Below are 18,637 nucleotides of genomic sequence, written 5' to 3'. Positions count from 1 at the left end.
AATAACAAAAGGCCTGTATAGATGGACTATATGCCTCATGTGAACTGTAATCCGGGGCTTGGTTTATGTCATATAGGTTGTGGTCATAATCATTTCCTTTAAACTTATTTTATTTAGCATCTTGACTGTTTTATAGTCTTAGTTTGCATTGATTTGTATGTTTTGTACTGCTTACGTTGCTTTCATATGTATTTTTCAGGTTGTGGTTATGTCTCTTTTCTTTGCCTTTTTTTTTCCTTTGCTTTGTGGTTGATTTGTGTCCTGGCCTCTTTGTTTTGCAGATGAGGGCAGGAGTGCAGTTGACCTGGCAGGAGGGGCTCAGATAGTAGCTGAACACATTAAATCCCTCTTCCAAAATACTGAGCCGGAAAATGAGAAGCTCTTGACTGTCTTTTGTGGCATGCTGATGAACTATAGCAATGATAATGGTAATGACCATCTTCCCCCAAGAACAACTGTTAACTAATCTTAACTAATCAGCGGATGTTCTCTTTCTTCTACGCAGATGATGTCACACAATGTTTTGTCATTAGACTGCAGGGTTGAACTGAACAGTCTATGCTTTACCTTTTTGGACTGATCTCTCTTCTGATCTTTCTACCATTCTGTCTTTTGCTTTTCCAACTCCACCCCTGAGATAATCTGCAGTTATTCATATTTGCTGAGAGTTAGCTCATTTCGTCAGCTAGCTCATTTCCCTGCTGTTAGCCATGCTAGCGACGTGGCTCTAGTGATGGCAACGCTGGGCTGTCTGTCCACTACTTTGGTCCAGACTGAAACTAAAACAACTAAATGTTAGCATACTGATGTAAGCATTTAGCTCAGAGCACCGCTGTGCCTAAATAAAGCCTCAAAGGAGCCGCTTTTATAGCTGTAGACACTTAGTCTTGTTGCATTTTTGGTTGTGTACAGATTAAACAAATAATAACATGTTATTTAGGGAGCTTTTAAAATAGTTGGTAGTTGTATTTTCAAACTTGAGGCCGAGCTAGGCTAGCTGTTTACCCCTCCTTTCAGTTTTTATGCTAAGCTAGGCTAAGGATGTCCTGGCTCCTGCTCTGTACTTACCACGCAGATGTGAGATTGACAGTCCTCAGTCTGGCTCTTTGAAAGAAAGTGAACCAACGTATTTCCCAAAATGTAGAACTATTCGTTTAGTACGCAGGACCATATTAATGAGTCGGGCAACTTGTGGAAAATGTTTTAGAAATACATATATTCAACAATCTAGTGGTAAGTAAGTCTTATCTTTTTAGCCTACAGATGTTTAACAAAGTAGCAAACATCTTTTAAGATGAGTATAGATTGAAGTAATTTTACCCAGATTTGTATGTTCCCATGCTTAAAAAGGTTCCACTTTATCCTCCAGTTTCACAGGATGCTTTCTCTTCCATATGTTGCTATCTTCATATTGTATCTGCATTACTTTGAATGGGCTTACTGTGCTGTTTACTATGAATTTCCATCATACACTGCTTTTTTGTTGTTGCTAGTTTAAAAGGTGAGGAAGGTGAAATGACCGCTCTGTCCCTGCATACATCTTCATTCTGGACTATGCTACAGTTTGTGTCTTTGTGACAGCGAGGCTTGTTGACGGTAGCAAGAATGTGATCTGACGACATTGGATCTCCTGCCAAGTGTCTTTTGGCTCTAGATGATGAAGGTTTTGGGTTGCGCTAACAGAATGGATGTTTTTTTTTTGTGGCTTTTTGCAGCTTTTGGCATCTAGCTAACTCTTCATATCGAGCATATGTTAAGACAACTCAACCTGCTACTTCAAAAACAACTGCATCAGTTAAAAGAATCTCTTAAGAAGAACATGCTGTAATGTTATAAGCTTTATCCCCAATGAGGGCAATGTTTCATAGATTTCTAGTAGAGCCAGACCAATACTTATTTTTTGAAGCTGATACAGATCTAGATATTGCAGAGATTAAAAAGTATATTGGTTGATATTTTTATTTTAACAAACAGTATATATAGATTCATGTTTTGGCTTATCATGGAGTAAAATTGTTATTTGATGGCTTCTGTCTCTCACCAGTGGTGTTTGGTAGCATTTCTGCTTTTGCTTCTTGACCTTCCCCTTGTTTTTGTGGTGTAATCAAGTCCAGTGTACTTGTATAACCAATATATAAAATATCTAAATGGGAAACAGTTGTAACAGTCAGTAGAAATACTAAGGATTATGGGATTATATCAAACTATAGGACAAGGGGTGCATTTAAATAGGATTTAATAAGAAAATTGGCTTTTTGTTTTGTCTTTTCGCCACCTGCCTTCCAAAAATGCTCTGAATTAATGTCTTGATTTATTGATTTCACATGTAGCATCTTTTTTTAAGTGTCTTTTTCTACTTCTTACTTTTACATGGCTTTAAGGTTTAGCTTGTCGTGCTACTATATAGTTCTGACTGACCTTCAATAAGGATCTAAAAAGATCTTTTTGAGTATTGTTCTTGAAACTTTAACTGGACTGCTTCCATCTCTCTTCTGATCTGCTCATCTACACTCTTGACTTCCTCCACCACTCCGGTTTAAAAAAACTACATCTAAATAGACGTTTTGCTCTCCAGGCACGTCTAATAGCTCTACCACCTCTTGCCATCAAGCATCTTCACTTCCATGAGTGAATTTAGTGAACTATTAAAGGTGCTTTATGCAACATTCAGAGTCTGAGGTGGGGTTTCCTGCACACTGCTCTCACCTCTGACATCACAGGCAAGCATGGAGGTGGCTGAGCCGAAATTAGCAGTGCTACAGCAGTGTTACAACAGTGCTACAGCAGTGCTACGGGGCAGGCCTTTCAAAGGGAGGGACTAACATGCATGCGCGGCCGGCCCGGCTACCAACACAAATGAACAGAGAAACTGGGATTGCAAGACACATAGGGAGTGTGACTTTGTTGTCTGGTCAGGACACCATTACTCCGCTGTCTCCCCAATAGCAAACAGTTGTTTGATGCTATATTAATGTTCTGAATGTTGTATATAGCACCTTTTTAATGCAAGTTTCACAAACAAAACTGCATACAAAAGTTTAAATGTCCTGATTGAGTCAGGACATTCCCCCCCCCCAACAAAATGGTAACAAAATAGACAATAAACCAAATAAAGATCCCTTTCCCATGTCTTTTTGGGGGCTATCCCCCAGGTTCTCTATAAGCATAAAATAATACACCAAAGCCTCGTGACCTTTTTCATATTTCAGTCCCTCCAGGATTTCGCGATGTCGCGATCGCGCCAATTCACACAAATTCAACCAGTCACCGCGAATTTGGTGCGACTTGCAATTTTGACCAATCTCCGCAAATTTGACCAATAACCTGAAGTTTCCCACGACTTCAACCAATCCCAGCAGTCCCACGTGCACTCTGAGAGCCAATAACCAATCGGGAGTGAGAACGGGTTGATAATTTCCTTGTTTGTGATATGAAGACGAGACGTGTGTGTGACTCGAACATCTCACATTTACCAACAAAACGTACAGCGAAAGACCAACATTTCAGACCGTCCTGCCAACCTGTATACATTTTAACATCAATGTAGACTGTAACGATTTGTCACTCTAAAGTTGCTGAAAGCTGCTGCTGTTTCAATCCTGTCTGCTCTCTGCTGCAGGAGGGGCTGCTGCTCAGTTCCCCCGCGACTGACGCTTGCACACACACACAGACACACACCCGCGAAATCAGGCATTGTGGGCCGCAACAATCAAAAAAAAAGGGCCGCGAAATCCTGGAGGGACAGATATTTCAACAACACATTATCTCAACATTTTGGTGCCTTTGGGGCTGAAGAATTGGATCCAAAAATCCCCACTAACTGATTGCAAAGTTGCAAATGGTGAATAATCGCAGTGTGAATTCACAGTTTATGCGTTCCTATGTAACTTCTGGGGGGGAAAAAGTGGGCACACAGTCACAAATGGTCCGTGATAATGATTAATGCCAAATGAAGTGTAACATTAGCACAAGAAAAGAAGAGTCAGTTACACAACAACATCTTACTAACGTTAGCCACCGTAAACTACTGGTCATATCAGACTAAGCAAAGGCTTGGTCCCACCAGTATTTTAAATGGTGTGACATTCCAGCAGAGATTCCAGGTCATTCCATTCCAAAATTAGCCAGCTGGCTAACACTGGAACATATTACAGAAATGTTGTCCTAATAAAAAAAAAAAGTTAATTCTCAGTCTACTTTCAATGGAAGCGGGGCACAGTGTTTTAAGCTTACATGGCTACATGTTTTTGAAACTCATTTTCAAATAGTCACTGTTTATTTACATATTGCAAATGGGCTTTCAAGCTAAACTCTAATGTCACACATTTTTCTCTTTAACTCCTAAGCTCTTCGTCATGTTCAGAACAGCAGATTGACTGCCTGTCTGTCTGCATTTTTTTTTTTTTTTTTTGCAGATTCCTTACAAGCTCAGCTGATCAATATGGGTGTGATTCCCACTCTGGTGAAGCTGCTCGGCATCCATTCCCACAACACAGCCCTGACAGAAATGTGTCTAATTGCCTTCGGGAATTTGGCTGAGCTCGGTTAGTATACCTAAATACATGTTAGACAGAAGCTTGGAGGGGAAAGGTGAATTTCTGATGTGTATCCAAATATCTCTTTTGTCGGTCTTTCAAAAATCCAAAACATAGTAACAATAAATTTGAAAATGACTGTGGCCTGAGTTTTGACAGCCTTTGAAAGCAGTTGATTAATTGTGTTTTCAGTTGGACACGGCGTGGCTCACAGTTCCTCCTGCAGGGCCTAGAAATGCCTTCATTACCTACATGGAATGCACATATCCATATAGGGGAGAGGAATTCTTCTCAATCATGACATATCTGTGATACTTCTGTGGTATTTTCAGAGTCCAGCAAAGAGCAGTTTGCCTCCACCAATATTGCTGAAGAGCTGGTACGTCTTTTCCAGAAGCAGACAGAGCATGAGAAGAAGGAAATGATTTTTGAGGTTCTGGCTCCACTTGCAGAAAATGGTAATGTGATTTTTCTTTGTTCTTTTTTTTAATCACTATTACGTTCTACAAAAACCATATCCACTGTATGGGAAGTGTGTATATTTGAGCACAAAATAGTGAGAGACTGCAGATCAAAATCATTTCCACCTACTCTATAGTAAATTATCCTCTCAGTGTGAGTCATGCTTTCCAGCTAACTGCACAGTCATGGCAGACAGCTCTGCTTTTGCTTAGCTTCTCTCTCTCTCTCTGTGTGTGTGTGTGTGTGTGTGTGTGTGTGTGTGTGTGAGACTGAGCATCTAAGTCACCTCGGGTTGTTAGTCTCCAGGACATTGTCCTACTTAGGTCTACTCTAGAGAAACTTCAGCCTCTCTATCTCTTTCTAAATTTTTTTTTAGATTGGTGTCTTTTTAGTGCTTCATTTTTTTTTGTAATTTACTATATTGTCTATACATCAAAAGACACTTGCAATTAAAAGTTTCCTAAACACTCACAGACATGAAAATCACTCACCTTTCGGCGAAATTCGCCGTTTTGAAACCAAAATAGGTGACCTACATGAATGGTGTAGATTCGATGAGAAAATGTTTAAGGGGGGTTAAGTACTCTGGTGTATGACTATTTTAGAAAAATAAATAAATTAAAAAGTCCACATGGGATTTGTTTTGATGTGCTGGATTTAACCAATCCTCGAACTTTCACCTACCAATGAAACGAGTTCTAGCCAATCAGATGCAAAGTAGGGCGGGTCTTTGCCGAAATGTGAGAGTGCTGTGCCGGTGTGGTCTCCGTGGTAACGCGGCTAAAAAAAATGGAGGCAAAGTTGATCAAACATGTAGATCCAGCTTTAGTTGAGAAAGGAGTTAAAAGAAATGGTGCTTTTTTGATGATGACCTGGCCAAAGTAGGAAAGTTTAGTTTTCACAATGATTCATTGTAGGATTATGATATTATTGCAATATGTAAATCCACATTGACTCTTTATATGGTTGGAAGAAGTAAAAATTGATCCAAAACTTTTGAGTTTTTTAAAATGATGACTTTTATTATTGTGTAATGTCAGAAGGACTTTAACTGTCTAATTCACTTTAATGAGTGCATACTGAAATATTACACTGTTGGTTGGCAAAAAATGCATCTCAAAATGCATCAGATTGATGCTTTAAAATATGGAAGATTTAAAATGTTCTTCCGGGGGAGCGTGCCCCCGGACCCCCCCTAGAGGGGTAATATCCTTCTCACCTTTTTCACCCCTGACCCATTTTCATGCCTGACTCAATATAGGACTGTTACTTTGCTATCACCTAATCTGCAGATTATTCTTTTTCTATGAATCCTTTCGTCTATAAAATATCTGAGAATAGTGACAATTCCCGTTTCAAGTTTTCCTGGGGATATGTTTAGTTGTGTCATTTTGTCCGACAAACATTCCAGGCCCAAAGATATTAAGTTTACTATAAAACAAAACAGACAATATTCACAAGGTGTTACCAATACGTTTTTGCCATTTCTGGTTAAAAAAAATGCCTTCAAATGATTAATTGAGCATCAAAATTGTTGCAGACGAATTTGTGTCACTTGGTTAATAGACTTAGTCTTTCAGCTCTTCACTTGTACTTTAAAATCTTACATAAATGTGTTAATATACCTAGATATTATACATTCCATTTTCTATTGTAATTTGGCTCATTTAGATTGTAGATTATCCTACAGAACCCATGTTTTTGTTTCTTATACCAGGACAGCTTGTTTCTCCTTAAAAAACCTATATTAGTTCACCATAACGTATACACTGGATTGCTGTGGTATTCACATTTCTTTACTAAAGTATTTGCAACAAATTGTACTTAAAGTATCATAAGTAAAAGTGCACATCATGCAGAATTGCTCTTGTCAGTGTGATATTATATTATAGGATCATTATTATTGATGCATTAACATGTAATGCAGTTAAGCACATTTTCAATGTGCATATAAAGACAGCTAGATGAAAACTCTGAAAATTCCAAAAAATGCTAGAAGCAAAATGCAATGGAAATAGACTTAGTGAATAAATCGTGACGTATATAAGACACCAAAATGCCATTGACTCCTTTTCCATTGCCAGTAGTGTGTTATGTTCGACGACGCGAACGCTCTGGAAAACAGGTGTTCACTTTTCCTGCTCCAGCTTTCCCATACAGTACACACAAAACTGCAACCTCAGCTGTAAATTTACTTGATATCTTCGCTACTAGGCTTAACTCTCATTGACCCTGACCATTCTCTCTGCATTCACCATCACACTCTCACTCGCTCCTCCACACACACACACACACACACACACACACACACACACACACACACACACACACACACACACACACACACACACACACTACACAGGCTAATGGCTCTGCTTTTAGATCTGTGTGGGCGATGAGGAGAGGTTACCGCAAATCTGTACATGAAATAAACATAAATGCTATATTTCCATCCTGTTTTCCACATGGCTTTCCACTGTTTGAGGTTTGGCTTTTAATGATGTAATTTCATTGTTCCCTCTTCTTCTGCAATGGTTAAAGCCCATGTTGCAGGGTTTATTTTCTAATGAATTTGCGCAATTTGCTTGTTGGTAATAAACATTTAAACTGTTACCCAACAACATCAAATACAATGGCTATCACAAAACGGAATAAAATACGAAAAAGTAGTACTATTTCACAGCGGTTTGCAATGATTCTCTTTTCCCCCACAATGCATTGCATTACGTCACGTTGGGGAGACGACAGACGAAAGCTCCGTCGCTGTTCACTGTTTATGGTCTCGGTCTGTGCCACTGGTGTTGCTAAATATAGCCTTTGTATAGTCCATGTGTCTTTATTATGTGTATAATAATATTGGAGGGAAAGTGAAACACAGCTTGGACGGGGGTGATGTTTGGCTTTTCACAAGTTTAGACAGCTAGCTATGCCGACGTTTGCTAACGTTAGTGCAACAGCGTTAGCCTAGCCTGCTAGGTAAATATTACGACTGCCTTCGGAGTTTCCTATATCTGCGTCCACGTTGTCAACATAAGACCTGTGGCGTTAGTGCTCCTTTGGTACCATAATTTTATTGAATGAAATGTTAAGCTTCGCTCCTACGAGATGGGTGGGTTTTTGTTACGTTACACACAAAGCTAACTGGCTATAGTTAGCCTGTATGTATGCTAGCGGAATTAGCTAGCCAGCAACTTCGGCAATCGGCAGTAGTTTCGGTGAGCTAACCACGACAGTATTGTCGCCCACAATCAACCTGCAGTGATGTTTGAAATAGAGACGCTTGTGGCTGTGTCAGCTGTCGTGGTTAGCTCGCCGAAACTACTGCCGATCTGCTGGCTGGCTACGCAACGTTAGCTAATTCCGCTAGCATACGTAGAGGCTAACTATAGCCAGTTAGCTTTGTGTGTAACGTAACAAAAATCCACCCATCTCGTAGGAGCGAAGCTTAACATTTCATTCAATATAATGATGGTACAAAAGGAGTCACAAGGACGCCACAAGTCTTATGTTGACAACGTGGACGCAGATATAGGAAACTCCGAACGCAGTCGTAATATTAACCTAGCTGTCTATGCTAACGCTGTTGCGCTAACGTTAGCAAAACGTCAGCGTAGCGTTGGCTAGCTGTCTAAACTTGTGAAAAGCCGAACAGCACCCCCATCCAAGTAATAAATAAACACTTGGAAAATATGTTGTGACTGGAGCTAGTAGGCTACCATCAAAACGTGAGATATCTAATCGAAAATGTGTTTACAACGTCGGGGATTTCACAGGTGGGACTGACTGGCAAGTTAGCCCATAGCTAGCATGATGCCTTCTATTTCTAGATCTAGCTAGATTACCAGTACTTATCTGAACTAACGACATGATCACTGTCACTAGATATAAAGAAAACCTTGACTTTCACTTGGTGCTATTCACTGACAGTAAAAACACCTCTTCCTCACCCCAGGCAGTCACCATAGTTCTAGTACTAGGCTGAAGCACAGTCACCATAGTTCTAGTACTAGGCTGAAGCACAGTCACCATAGTTCTAGTACTAGGCTGAAGCACGGTCACCATAGTTCTAGTACTAGGCTGAAGCACAGTCACCATAGTTCTAGTACTAGGCTGAAGCACGGTCACCATAGTTCTAGTACTAGGCTGAAGCACGGTCACCATAGTTCTAGTACTAGGCTGAAGCACAGTCACCATAGTTCTAGTACTAGGCTGAAGCACAGTCACCATAGTTCTAGTACTAGGCTGAAGCACAGTCACTATAGTTCTAGTACTAGGCTGAGGCACGGTCACCATAGTTCTAGTACTAGGCTGAAGCACGGTCACCATAGTTCTAGTACTAGGCTGAAGCACGGTCACCATAGTTCTAGTACTAGGCTGAAGCACGGTCACCATAGTTCTAGTACTAGGCTGAAGCACGGTCACCATAGTTCTAGTACTAGGCTGAAGCACGGTCACCATAGTTCTAGTACTAGGCTGAGGAACGTCTCCCCAACGTGACATCATCACCGAATTGCGTTAAAAAAACAATAATACCAAAAACGACAAAAACTGGCCTTTTACAATATTTGGAGACATTTTTAACAATGATATACATATGTTGCGTGCTTTATGTACCCATTAATCAACAGTGGTGGTTAACCTGCAACATGAGCTTTACTTAATTAATGGCACGTGCCTGGAGAATGAGCTCCACCAACTACTTATCTGGATGTGCTACACTATCTAATATTCGCATAATGGTCGTGGATGGAAAAAGCGCAGTGATTCACATTTTCTGTTGCAGTTTATTTTTTATAGATTATCAGGTTGGTACTCTGGGCAGTGATGAGTCCTATGTGTGCTAGTTGCATTATATGATGCATATATGATGCATGTCATATGAAGCACCACTGCATTGCAGCAGCAGTGTCTGTGTTTCAGACTTTACTGCTCACTGAGGTCTGCTCTCAATGTCTCATCCTCCTTCCCCTGCCAGATTTGATAAAGCTCCAGCTGGTGGAGGCAGGCTTGGTAGAATGTCTCCTGGACGTTGTGGCTCAGACTGTAGATGGAGAGAGGGAGGAGGACATCGCCCAGCTCAAGACTGCCTCAGACCTCATGGTTCTCTTGCTGCTGGGAGGTAAACCCAATGTTAACTCGTAAGAACTGGTTGTAGAATCACCAATTATACCACAAACTTGCTTTGGTGGATGTGTTCTGTCATAAAATATTCAACGGTAAAATAAGTTAGCTACATAACGTTAGGGTGGATTAGGTTTCAGGGCATTCGGTAGGCACAGGCAGCCAAATCCAAACATGAAAAGAACCTTGTGTAATTGGAAATGTACTTCAAACTGTTAGATTACTGTTGCAGCACAGATCCTGCAGCCAAATATACATGGTCAGAATCAGAAAAGGATTTATTGCCAAGTAAGTAACACTTACAATGAATTTGCCTAGGTGGTTGGTGCATACATGCACAACATTATTATGAAATAAACAATAACTACAGGTACAAATATATACGAAATAGCTGTTCAACCTAAGAAAAAAAAGAGGCTGAATGGTTTAGTGCAGAATGTGCTAAAAAAGATTTTGTGAATTATAACCTACACACGTCCATAAAACTAAAAGCACACAGTCTTCTGTCCAGCACTGATGATGAGTATTAATAATTCAACCTTTATGTAATATATTATTGCAGTGAAATAGACCTGAACATGGTGTGTTATATATGGTGTGTCAGAGTTTCCGGTGCCAGGTTTAGATGACATGCTATTTTCAGAGCTTTCCATAAGTGCCGGCTGGCGGCCAAACAGCCCCCTACTCATTTAAGCTGCTTAAATATTATACTGTATACATTTTTCATTTTAATAAAATAGTTTTGATTCACAAGTTGTAATTCGCTATGTGTACATTCACAGTACCACCACTAGCCTTCGCTTCAAAACAATGCGAGCACGATGCTAGAGAAACGTGCCTATCGGTATCAGTCCCTCATGCTCAGGGTTTCTCCTGCATAGAGGATTTTTTTTGGAGGAAAAGGAAAATCAAAAACCCCAAAACATCCACATCCACAGCCGCTATACATGTACTGTATCTCACACATGTGAGCCAGCTAAACTGCATTGTCTTGATTGAACGCTCCATTGTGAAGCTAGCGCTAAGGGATCTCAATTTGACTGTTCAGAGTGAGGTTGTCCTGCCCTATATATATATATATATATATATATATTATATATATATATATATATATATTATATAATATATACACTACTATAAGCTGATCAATACTAATAATTTTAATTAAAATGAATGAATGTATCATTGACATAAATAGGTGCCACATTTGAAGAGTTACTTCCCCAAACAAGACACAGAAGAGGAGGGAAGACTAAACAATACATGTGTGTTGAATCAGCAGGGATAACAAATACCTGCCACTAAGCCATAGAGAATGCCTCAGAGCCTTAATGCATTATATATATTTTTATATGTAAATAACCTTGTTTATTTTCTGAAGTGAGAGTGCATGTATGCTTCTAGTAATAAAATACATTAACGATCATTGTGTGTCTTGATAAAGCATACAATAAAGGTGTCAATAAATATATATATATATGAAAATAAATAAACAATTATTCTTAATTACAAAAGTTGAGTCAGGAACAGGCTTGTGTTTTTGGTCTGTGAGGTATTGACGAGCGTTGTACAATGACCTGTCTTCCTTGTGTTGTGTAGACGAGTCCATGCAGAAGCTGTTTGAGGGAGGAAAGGGCAGCGTCTTCCAGAGGGTCCTGTCCTGGATACCATCTCATAACCATCAGCTGCAGCTCGCTGGGGCGCTGGCCATTGCTAATTTTGCTCGCAACGGTAAGTTTAACTTCACACAGATGCAAGATTAAAGCTTTAGTGCGTTACTTTTTGATATTAATGAACGTCCGTTACATTCAAGCCGTTGCCAAATGAGTTGCTACAAAGCTAATTAAGACTATCAGCTCCACACAACTCTCTCTGGATTTCTCAGTAGGACTATGTTTTGAAAATGGTGTCGTCTGGCAGAAAGATAATGACCTATTCTGAAGAGTCCATCATGTTTTTTTAATCCTCCGTGTCCTCCTTGGCTACTAGCAACTGTTTTGAGGAGGGGTGGGGGCGTGTGCACGATCACAGAAGGCTTGTATCATGTGGACACGCCGACAGTGTTTTTGTCATTACTTAGAATTCCTCATGGGGGAGACAGAAACTACGCACTATAATGTATCTTTAAGTTCCAGAGGAAAGTTATCGACCGCAACTTTTACCATCCCTGTTAAAGTGGGACATTGCAGCAGCAAAATGACAGTAGTACAACAAATAAAATATTGATATATGTATCACAAACGTATTCAAAGTGGTATCTATCCAATTTCATCTCGTCAGCTGAGGGAGTGATGTGCTTTGGCAAAAGTAAATTAAATTATAGTGGACAAAAAGTAGATTTGGGATAATTGAACCTTATTCAAGATATTTATACATATTTGTAAACTCGATAACTTACTGGGAACATATCTACCGTTGATATAATATTATGTTACAGCATTAATAACTCGTAACAGTAATTGAACCGTAGGACCCAGCCAGCGCTGGTCAGTATCTGACACAACATGAAGGTATCTGCTTTTGTTGCATTTATTTCTTAATGTGTAGACGGGAATTGCATCCACATGGTGGACACTGGGATTGTGCAGAAGCTTCTGGAGCTGTTGGATCGGCACGTCGAGGAAGGCAACGTCACTGTTCAACATGCAGCGCTGAGCGCCCTGCGGAACCTGGCCATACCCGGTGAGCCGCTGCATCTCACACACACACACACACACACACACACACACACACACACACACACACACACACAGCATCTGTGTCATCTAGAGGTCTTTAAAGGTCCACTTGGTTCCTAGTTACTAAGGTATGACTGGACCCAAGTCTGACTGGGTGGGTTAGGGTAACTTTGTACTTCAATGCACATACAGTCAGGTCCATAAATATTGGGACATCGACACAATTCTAATCTTTTTGGCTCTATACACCACCACAATGGAGTTGAAATGAAACGAACAAGATGTGCTTTAACTGCAGACTTTCAGCTTTAATTTGAGGGTATTCACATCCAAATCAGGTGAACGGTGTAGGAATTACAACAGTTTGTATATGTGCCTCCCACTTTTTAAGGGACCAAAAGTAATGGGACAATTGGCTGCTCAGCTGTTCCATGGCCAGGTGTGTGTTATTCCCTCATTATCCCATTTACAAGGAGCAGATAAAAGGTCCAGAGTTCATTTCAAGTGTGCTATTTGCATTTGGAATCTGTTGCTGTCAACTCTCAATATGAGATCCAAAGAGCTGTCACCATCAGTGAAGCAAGCCATCATTAGGCTGAAAAATCTAAACAAACCCATCAGAGAGATAGCAAAAACATTAGGTGTGGCCAAATCAACTGTTTGGAACATTCTTAAAAAGAAAGAACGCACCGGTGAGCTCAGCAACACCAAAAGACCTGGAAGACCACGGAAAACAACTGTGGTGGATGACTGAAGAATACTTTCCCTGGTGAAGAAAACACCCTTCACAACAGTTGGCCAGATCAAGAACACTCTCCAGGAGGTAGGTGTATGTGTGTCAAAGTCAACAATCAAGAGAAGACTTCACCAGAGTGAATACAGAGGGTTCACTACAAGATGTAAACCATTGGTGAGCCTCAAAAAACAGGAAGGCCAGATTAGAGTTTGCCAAACAACATCTAAAAAAGCCTTCACATTTCTGGAACAACATCCTATGGACAGATGAGACAAAGATCAACTTGTACCAGAGTGATGGGAAGAGAAGAGTATGGAGAAGGAAAGGAACTGCTCATGATCCAAAGCATACCACCTCATCAGTGAAGTATGGTGGTGGTAGTGTCATGGCGTGGGCATGTATGGCTGCCAATGGAACTGCTTCTCTTGTATTTATTGATGATGTGACTGCTGACAAAAGCAGCAGGATGAATTCTGAAGTGTTTCGGGCAATATTATCTGCTCATATTCAGCCAAATGCTTCCAGAACTCATTGGACGGCGCTTCACAGTGCAGATGGACAATGACCCGAAGCATACTGCGAAAGCAACCAAAGAGTCTTTTAAGGGAAAGAAGTGGAATGTTATGCAATGGCCAAGTCAATCACCTGACCTGAATCCGATTGAGCATGCATTTCACTTGCTGAAGACAAAACTGAAGGGAAAATGCCCCAAGAACAAGCAGGAACTGAAGACAGTTGCAGTAGAGGCCTGGCAGAGCATCACCAGGGATGAAACCCAGCGTCTGGTGATGTCTATTCCTTCCAGACTTCAGGCTGGAATTGAATGCAAAGGATTTGCAACCAAGTATTAAAAAGTGAAAGTTTGATTTATGATTGTTAATCTGTCCCATTACTTTTGGTCCCTTAAAAAGTGGGAGGCACATATACAAACTGTTGTAATTCCTACACCGTTCACCTGATTTGGATGTAAATACCCTCAAATTAAAGCTGAAAGTCTGCAGTTAAAGCACATCTTGTTCGTTTCATTTCAACTCCATTGTGGTGGTGTATAGAGCCAAAAAGATTAGAATTGTGTCGATGTCCCAATATTTATGGACCTGACTGTAAATACCTATTATTCTGACAGAGACGAGGCGGCGGACTGGGAGCGGGTCTTACAGGTCTTATATTACATCCATGAACGGGATTGGATGGCTAGCACAAACAAAACCCTTTCAGCAGAAATGGATTAAGAAAGGGTCTTTTGAATGGCAAGCTCTCCACAAGACTAAAGTTCTTTACATGTGCTGTCGATGTGAACTGAGTTACCACTGGAGTAGTCCAGTCTCAAATACCACTTGAGCATTAAAAACTTTTAAAGTACATCTATAACAGATACAAAAATGTGTGATTATTTGCGATTCAAAATGTAACTAGGAGGCGAGTTAACTATGACAATCATGCGATTAATCGGGATTAAAAAATGTAATCCATTGACTCTTTATACTACTCTTAATAAGTGTGTGTATGTATATGTGTGTATATATATATATACATATATATATATATTCTGGTTCAAAGACTGAAATATAACTCTTTCTGTGAGAGAAAGGACACTATATGCTGGAATGTAATTGTAAGACATATGTTTCAGGGCATTTTGCGACCAAAATTTGAGAGTGTGCGACCAGTAAATATGCCCCCTTTTTTACACGTTAAACGTCGAAATTTCAGTACCTGAGAGCGTGTAAGCTCAAGCTTATCTGTCCTCTCTGAAAATTGACAGAGAGCGGAGCTCTGACAGAAACGCACACACACTCGCACACACACGCATAGCTGCGGACGGTGCAAACTACGTCGGCTCTGCAGTTTTGTTGAAGTCACGGAGATGCCGATAAAGTGGTTTCAAGTGTGGTTACGGTTTTTCAAAACTCCACACAGACAGCGTTTGCTGCGATATGATATTAATGGTGAGGAGAAAGCAGTCGCGGTGCTGTTGACGTTACACTTCCTAAGCAGGCACAACAGTGGTTTCTGTGCCCTGGGGTCTGACTGACAGGCTGAGGTTGTAAGGCAAGGAAACTTTATCTCTACAGCAGCTTTCAGCAACAAGGCAACTCAAGGTGCTCTACATGAAACATTAAAGAGAAATTAAAAACGGTCATGAAAATAAAACAGGCTAAAAAAGATTATACAAATACAAGTTACAGTGAGTAAGAAATGAATAATTATTCTATTTAACAGGTTGTAGGGATGGGTTTGGGAGGAAGAGGATTTTTTTTTAATTAATAAAATAACATGTTCTAAGTACATAGGATAAATAGGTTTGACAATCATTTTTACAACTGAAATAATTGTTTTGTAATTATAGAGGGATAGTACCAAAAAAAAGGTACCGTTGGGTAACGGAACTGAATTTCAGGTATCGATACCGATATTTTTTATTTATATATATATATATATATATATTTTTAGTTTTTCATGACAACGATGGTGCTGTCAGTTAACCTTCTATGTTGCATCTTCAAAAGTGACACTGAATTTACAACAGCCCATTGTAATTTCTGCATCTATTATCAAAGTATTAATTAGTAATACAGTGGAAATTAGTAGAAATGTGAATATTTGGTTAGCATGTTGATTTATGGTGTGTGCCCCTACATTTTCTGGTTGCGCCCCTAAAATGTTCAGTTGAAAAAGTCAGTCTGGAGCTCTGTGCTTTTGAGCAACTACTGTAAATAAAGCAAACTGTTGCTAAAAACAAACGACACACTGCATTGACTTGGGTAATGTTACGTTTACAACTTTTTCCTGCTGTACCAGCATAATATGTTCCTATGGGAACATGCTCAGGAACCATAACATAACTATTGTTCATTGCTGTTGGCGGCCAGCCGTGTAGCTAGTGCACCCGTACTAATTCTTAAAATCCTAACCCTTCCCCCCCGCTGTGAACAGAATCCTAGAGGAAACACTGTATGATAATCAATTAAAGTCTTTGCAGTGTTGCTTCTCTGTGTTTTAATGTCCCTCATTTCTTCTCTCCAGTGGTAAACAAATCCAAGATGCTGTCAGCTGGAGTAGCAGTCGTGGTGTTGAAGTTTTTGCAATCCGAGATGCCTCCAGTCCAGTTTAAACTCCTGGGGACGTTACGTATGCTCATCGATACACAAGGTAGAGATTTTCATCAGTTATTTTATGTTTGCACCAAATCCATGAACATTATCACAGCAAATATATCCACTCTGACAACCCATTATAGACTGTGACGCAGTTCTAAATTCTAAGGTGTATCTTCTCAAAACGTGGTCAGTATCATCAGTTGATTATGTTCTTTTCCCCTCGGCTCTATTTTAGCTTTGGTATGATAATCAACGTATTCATGAAGACACACACATATGGTAACTGCTGCTTAAGTCTTGACACTGGACAGATCGTTTAATATAAAGAAAGTCGCCGATGAGCGTGAAATAAAAATGTGGTTTAGTCACCTGAGAGAGAAAAAAATCCTCAAAACCATTTGAGTTTTCAGGAAGTCTTGGCAAAGGACTCCACAGCTCCTGACATCCTGCTGGAAACCAACGCAGACACGGAGGTCACCCTGCTCAACGTCACATGCCTGCACACTGGCAGCGGGGAAGATGCAGTTGGTGTTCAGTTCCTCCACGCTTGCCTTGGTGCCTCCTCTCATATAGAGATGGAGATGGTCGCAGTTATCGTAGCCATAGGTCGTAGATGATGGCCATCTTCTCCTTTTCCTCTGTTTATGTTTACATTTGAAAACCTTGACCAGCCAGGCCAGCAGAGTCAGCAGGACACTGGTGTGTACATTTTCCTATCTTAATGAGCGACTCGTAGTCATGAGATGGTGGCAGAGATGGTCTTGCTAGCTTGAGCTCATCTTCTCCACCTTTTCTTCTGTGTTTACTCTGATGTTTACATGTGGAAACGTGACCAGGGTCGGCTGGAGACTGGCAAGTGGATTTTCCGATCCTGATGAGGGACTCCTAGCCACATGCCATCACCGTCCAATGTCCAAACCACAAAAAGCACAACTAATATTTGTAAAATAGACAATTCAGAATACATTTGTGGAGCTGACAGAGAGGTGGCTGGAGAGTTACCGCGCCTTCAGAGAATGAACCTTGAAATGCAGTTAGATATATTTGGGAAAAGTCTCGCATTTCTAGACCTTCCTGCACAGTGCTGCGGAGGAGGGTCTGGCTAGTCCACACAGCATTCTGGGATGGAAAGAAAAACATGCTCTGGTTTATTGGCATTTCTTTAAACCAATCACAATCGTCTTGGGCGGTGCTAAGCTCCTCGTGAAGGAACTTGTTTTGGTGGATCATGTGTACGTTCAAAAGTAGTTTTAGTCGTGCAACAGAAAGCTCAGATTGGACAGATAGTCTAGCTAGCTGTCTGGATTTACCCTGCAGAGATCTGAGGAGCAGTTAACCATAGTCCTCACAAATCCACCAGAGGTTAGAACGCCAACACAAAGGAAGAGGAAAGTAACGGACATCCGGCCGAAAAAAGGGACGTCCGGCGGAATTTCCGGCAGCGCCTGAACAATCCCGTAAATGAAACGTCATCGATATAGAATGATTTGGGTACAAATAATCCAAAAAAAGGATTATTTTACTGGACTTTGGCAACACCAGAATAAATGACAATAATCGTGTGTGCCTGTCGTTTCAGCTGAAGCCGCAGACCAGCTGGGAACCAATGGGAAACTGGTGGAGAGGCTAGTGGAGTGGTGTGAAGCCAAAGATCATGCAGGGGTGATGGGCGAGTCCAACAGGCTCCTGTCGGCCCTCATTCGACACAGCAAGTCCAAGGTCAGACCCAATACTCTTCAGGTCTTTAGTAAGCTAAGTGTTGATCATTCCTGGACTGTTTAAACCACAAGGGTTCAAACTGTTGAAGGGGAGGTGTGGGGGTAGTTTGGCCACCCACCATCACAGTCAGGCAAAGTGGGGAGGTGCAGTTGTCTCCATTTTGTCTAAAGGGGGTCCACAGTGCCAGACTTTGAAAGCCCCCTGGTGAGTAATTATGTCAGACTGGAGTTTTTCCTCTGTGAGAACACAGCCTTTAGGCAGACATTGTGCACAATGTCCCATCAT

General features: G+C 40.7%; 1 protein-coding gene across 2 annotated transcripts in view; it reads left to right on the top strand.

Moving 5' to 3' along the window:
* The window catches only part of rap1gds1 (RAP1, GTP-GDP dissociation stimulator 1), a 40,344-nt gene that overhangs the window by 16,587 nt on the left and 5,120 nt on the right, over nucleotides 1-18,637 (top strand). Inside the window, exons 5-12 of one of the 2 annotated variants that reach the window (XM_078276545.1) lie at nucleotides 282-428; nucleotides 4,416-4,544; nucleotides 4,868-4,993; nucleotides 9,973-10,116; nucleotides 11,718-11,849; nucleotides 12,666-12,800; nucleotides 16,560-16,685; nucleotides 18,213-18,352. In XM_078276545.1, the coding sequence (XP_078132671.1) occupies nucleotides 282-428; nucleotides 4,416-4,544; nucleotides 4,868-4,993; nucleotides 9,973-10,116; nucleotides 11,718-11,849; nucleotides 12,666-12,800; nucleotides 16,560-16,685; nucleotides 18,213-18,352 (1,079 nt within the window). The remainder of the gene's footprint in view (nucleotides 1-281; nucleotides 429-4,415; nucleotides 4,545-4,867; nucleotides 4,994-9,972; nucleotides 10,117-11,717; nucleotides 11,850-12,665; nucleotides 12,801-16,559; nucleotides 16,686-18,212; nucleotides 18,353-18,637) is intronic. The other variant, XM_078276546.1, reaches the window with a different exon arrangement.

This window comes from Sander vitreus, chromosome 19 (genome assembly GCF_031162955.1).
Source record: "Sander vitreus isolate 19-12246 chromosome 19, sanVit1, whole genome shotgun sequence".
Taxonomy (NCBI): Eukaryota; Metazoa; Chordata; class Actinopteri; order Perciformes; family Percidae; genus Sander; species Sander vitreus.
This window is presented reverse-complemented; position numbering and strand designations above follow the sequence as displayed.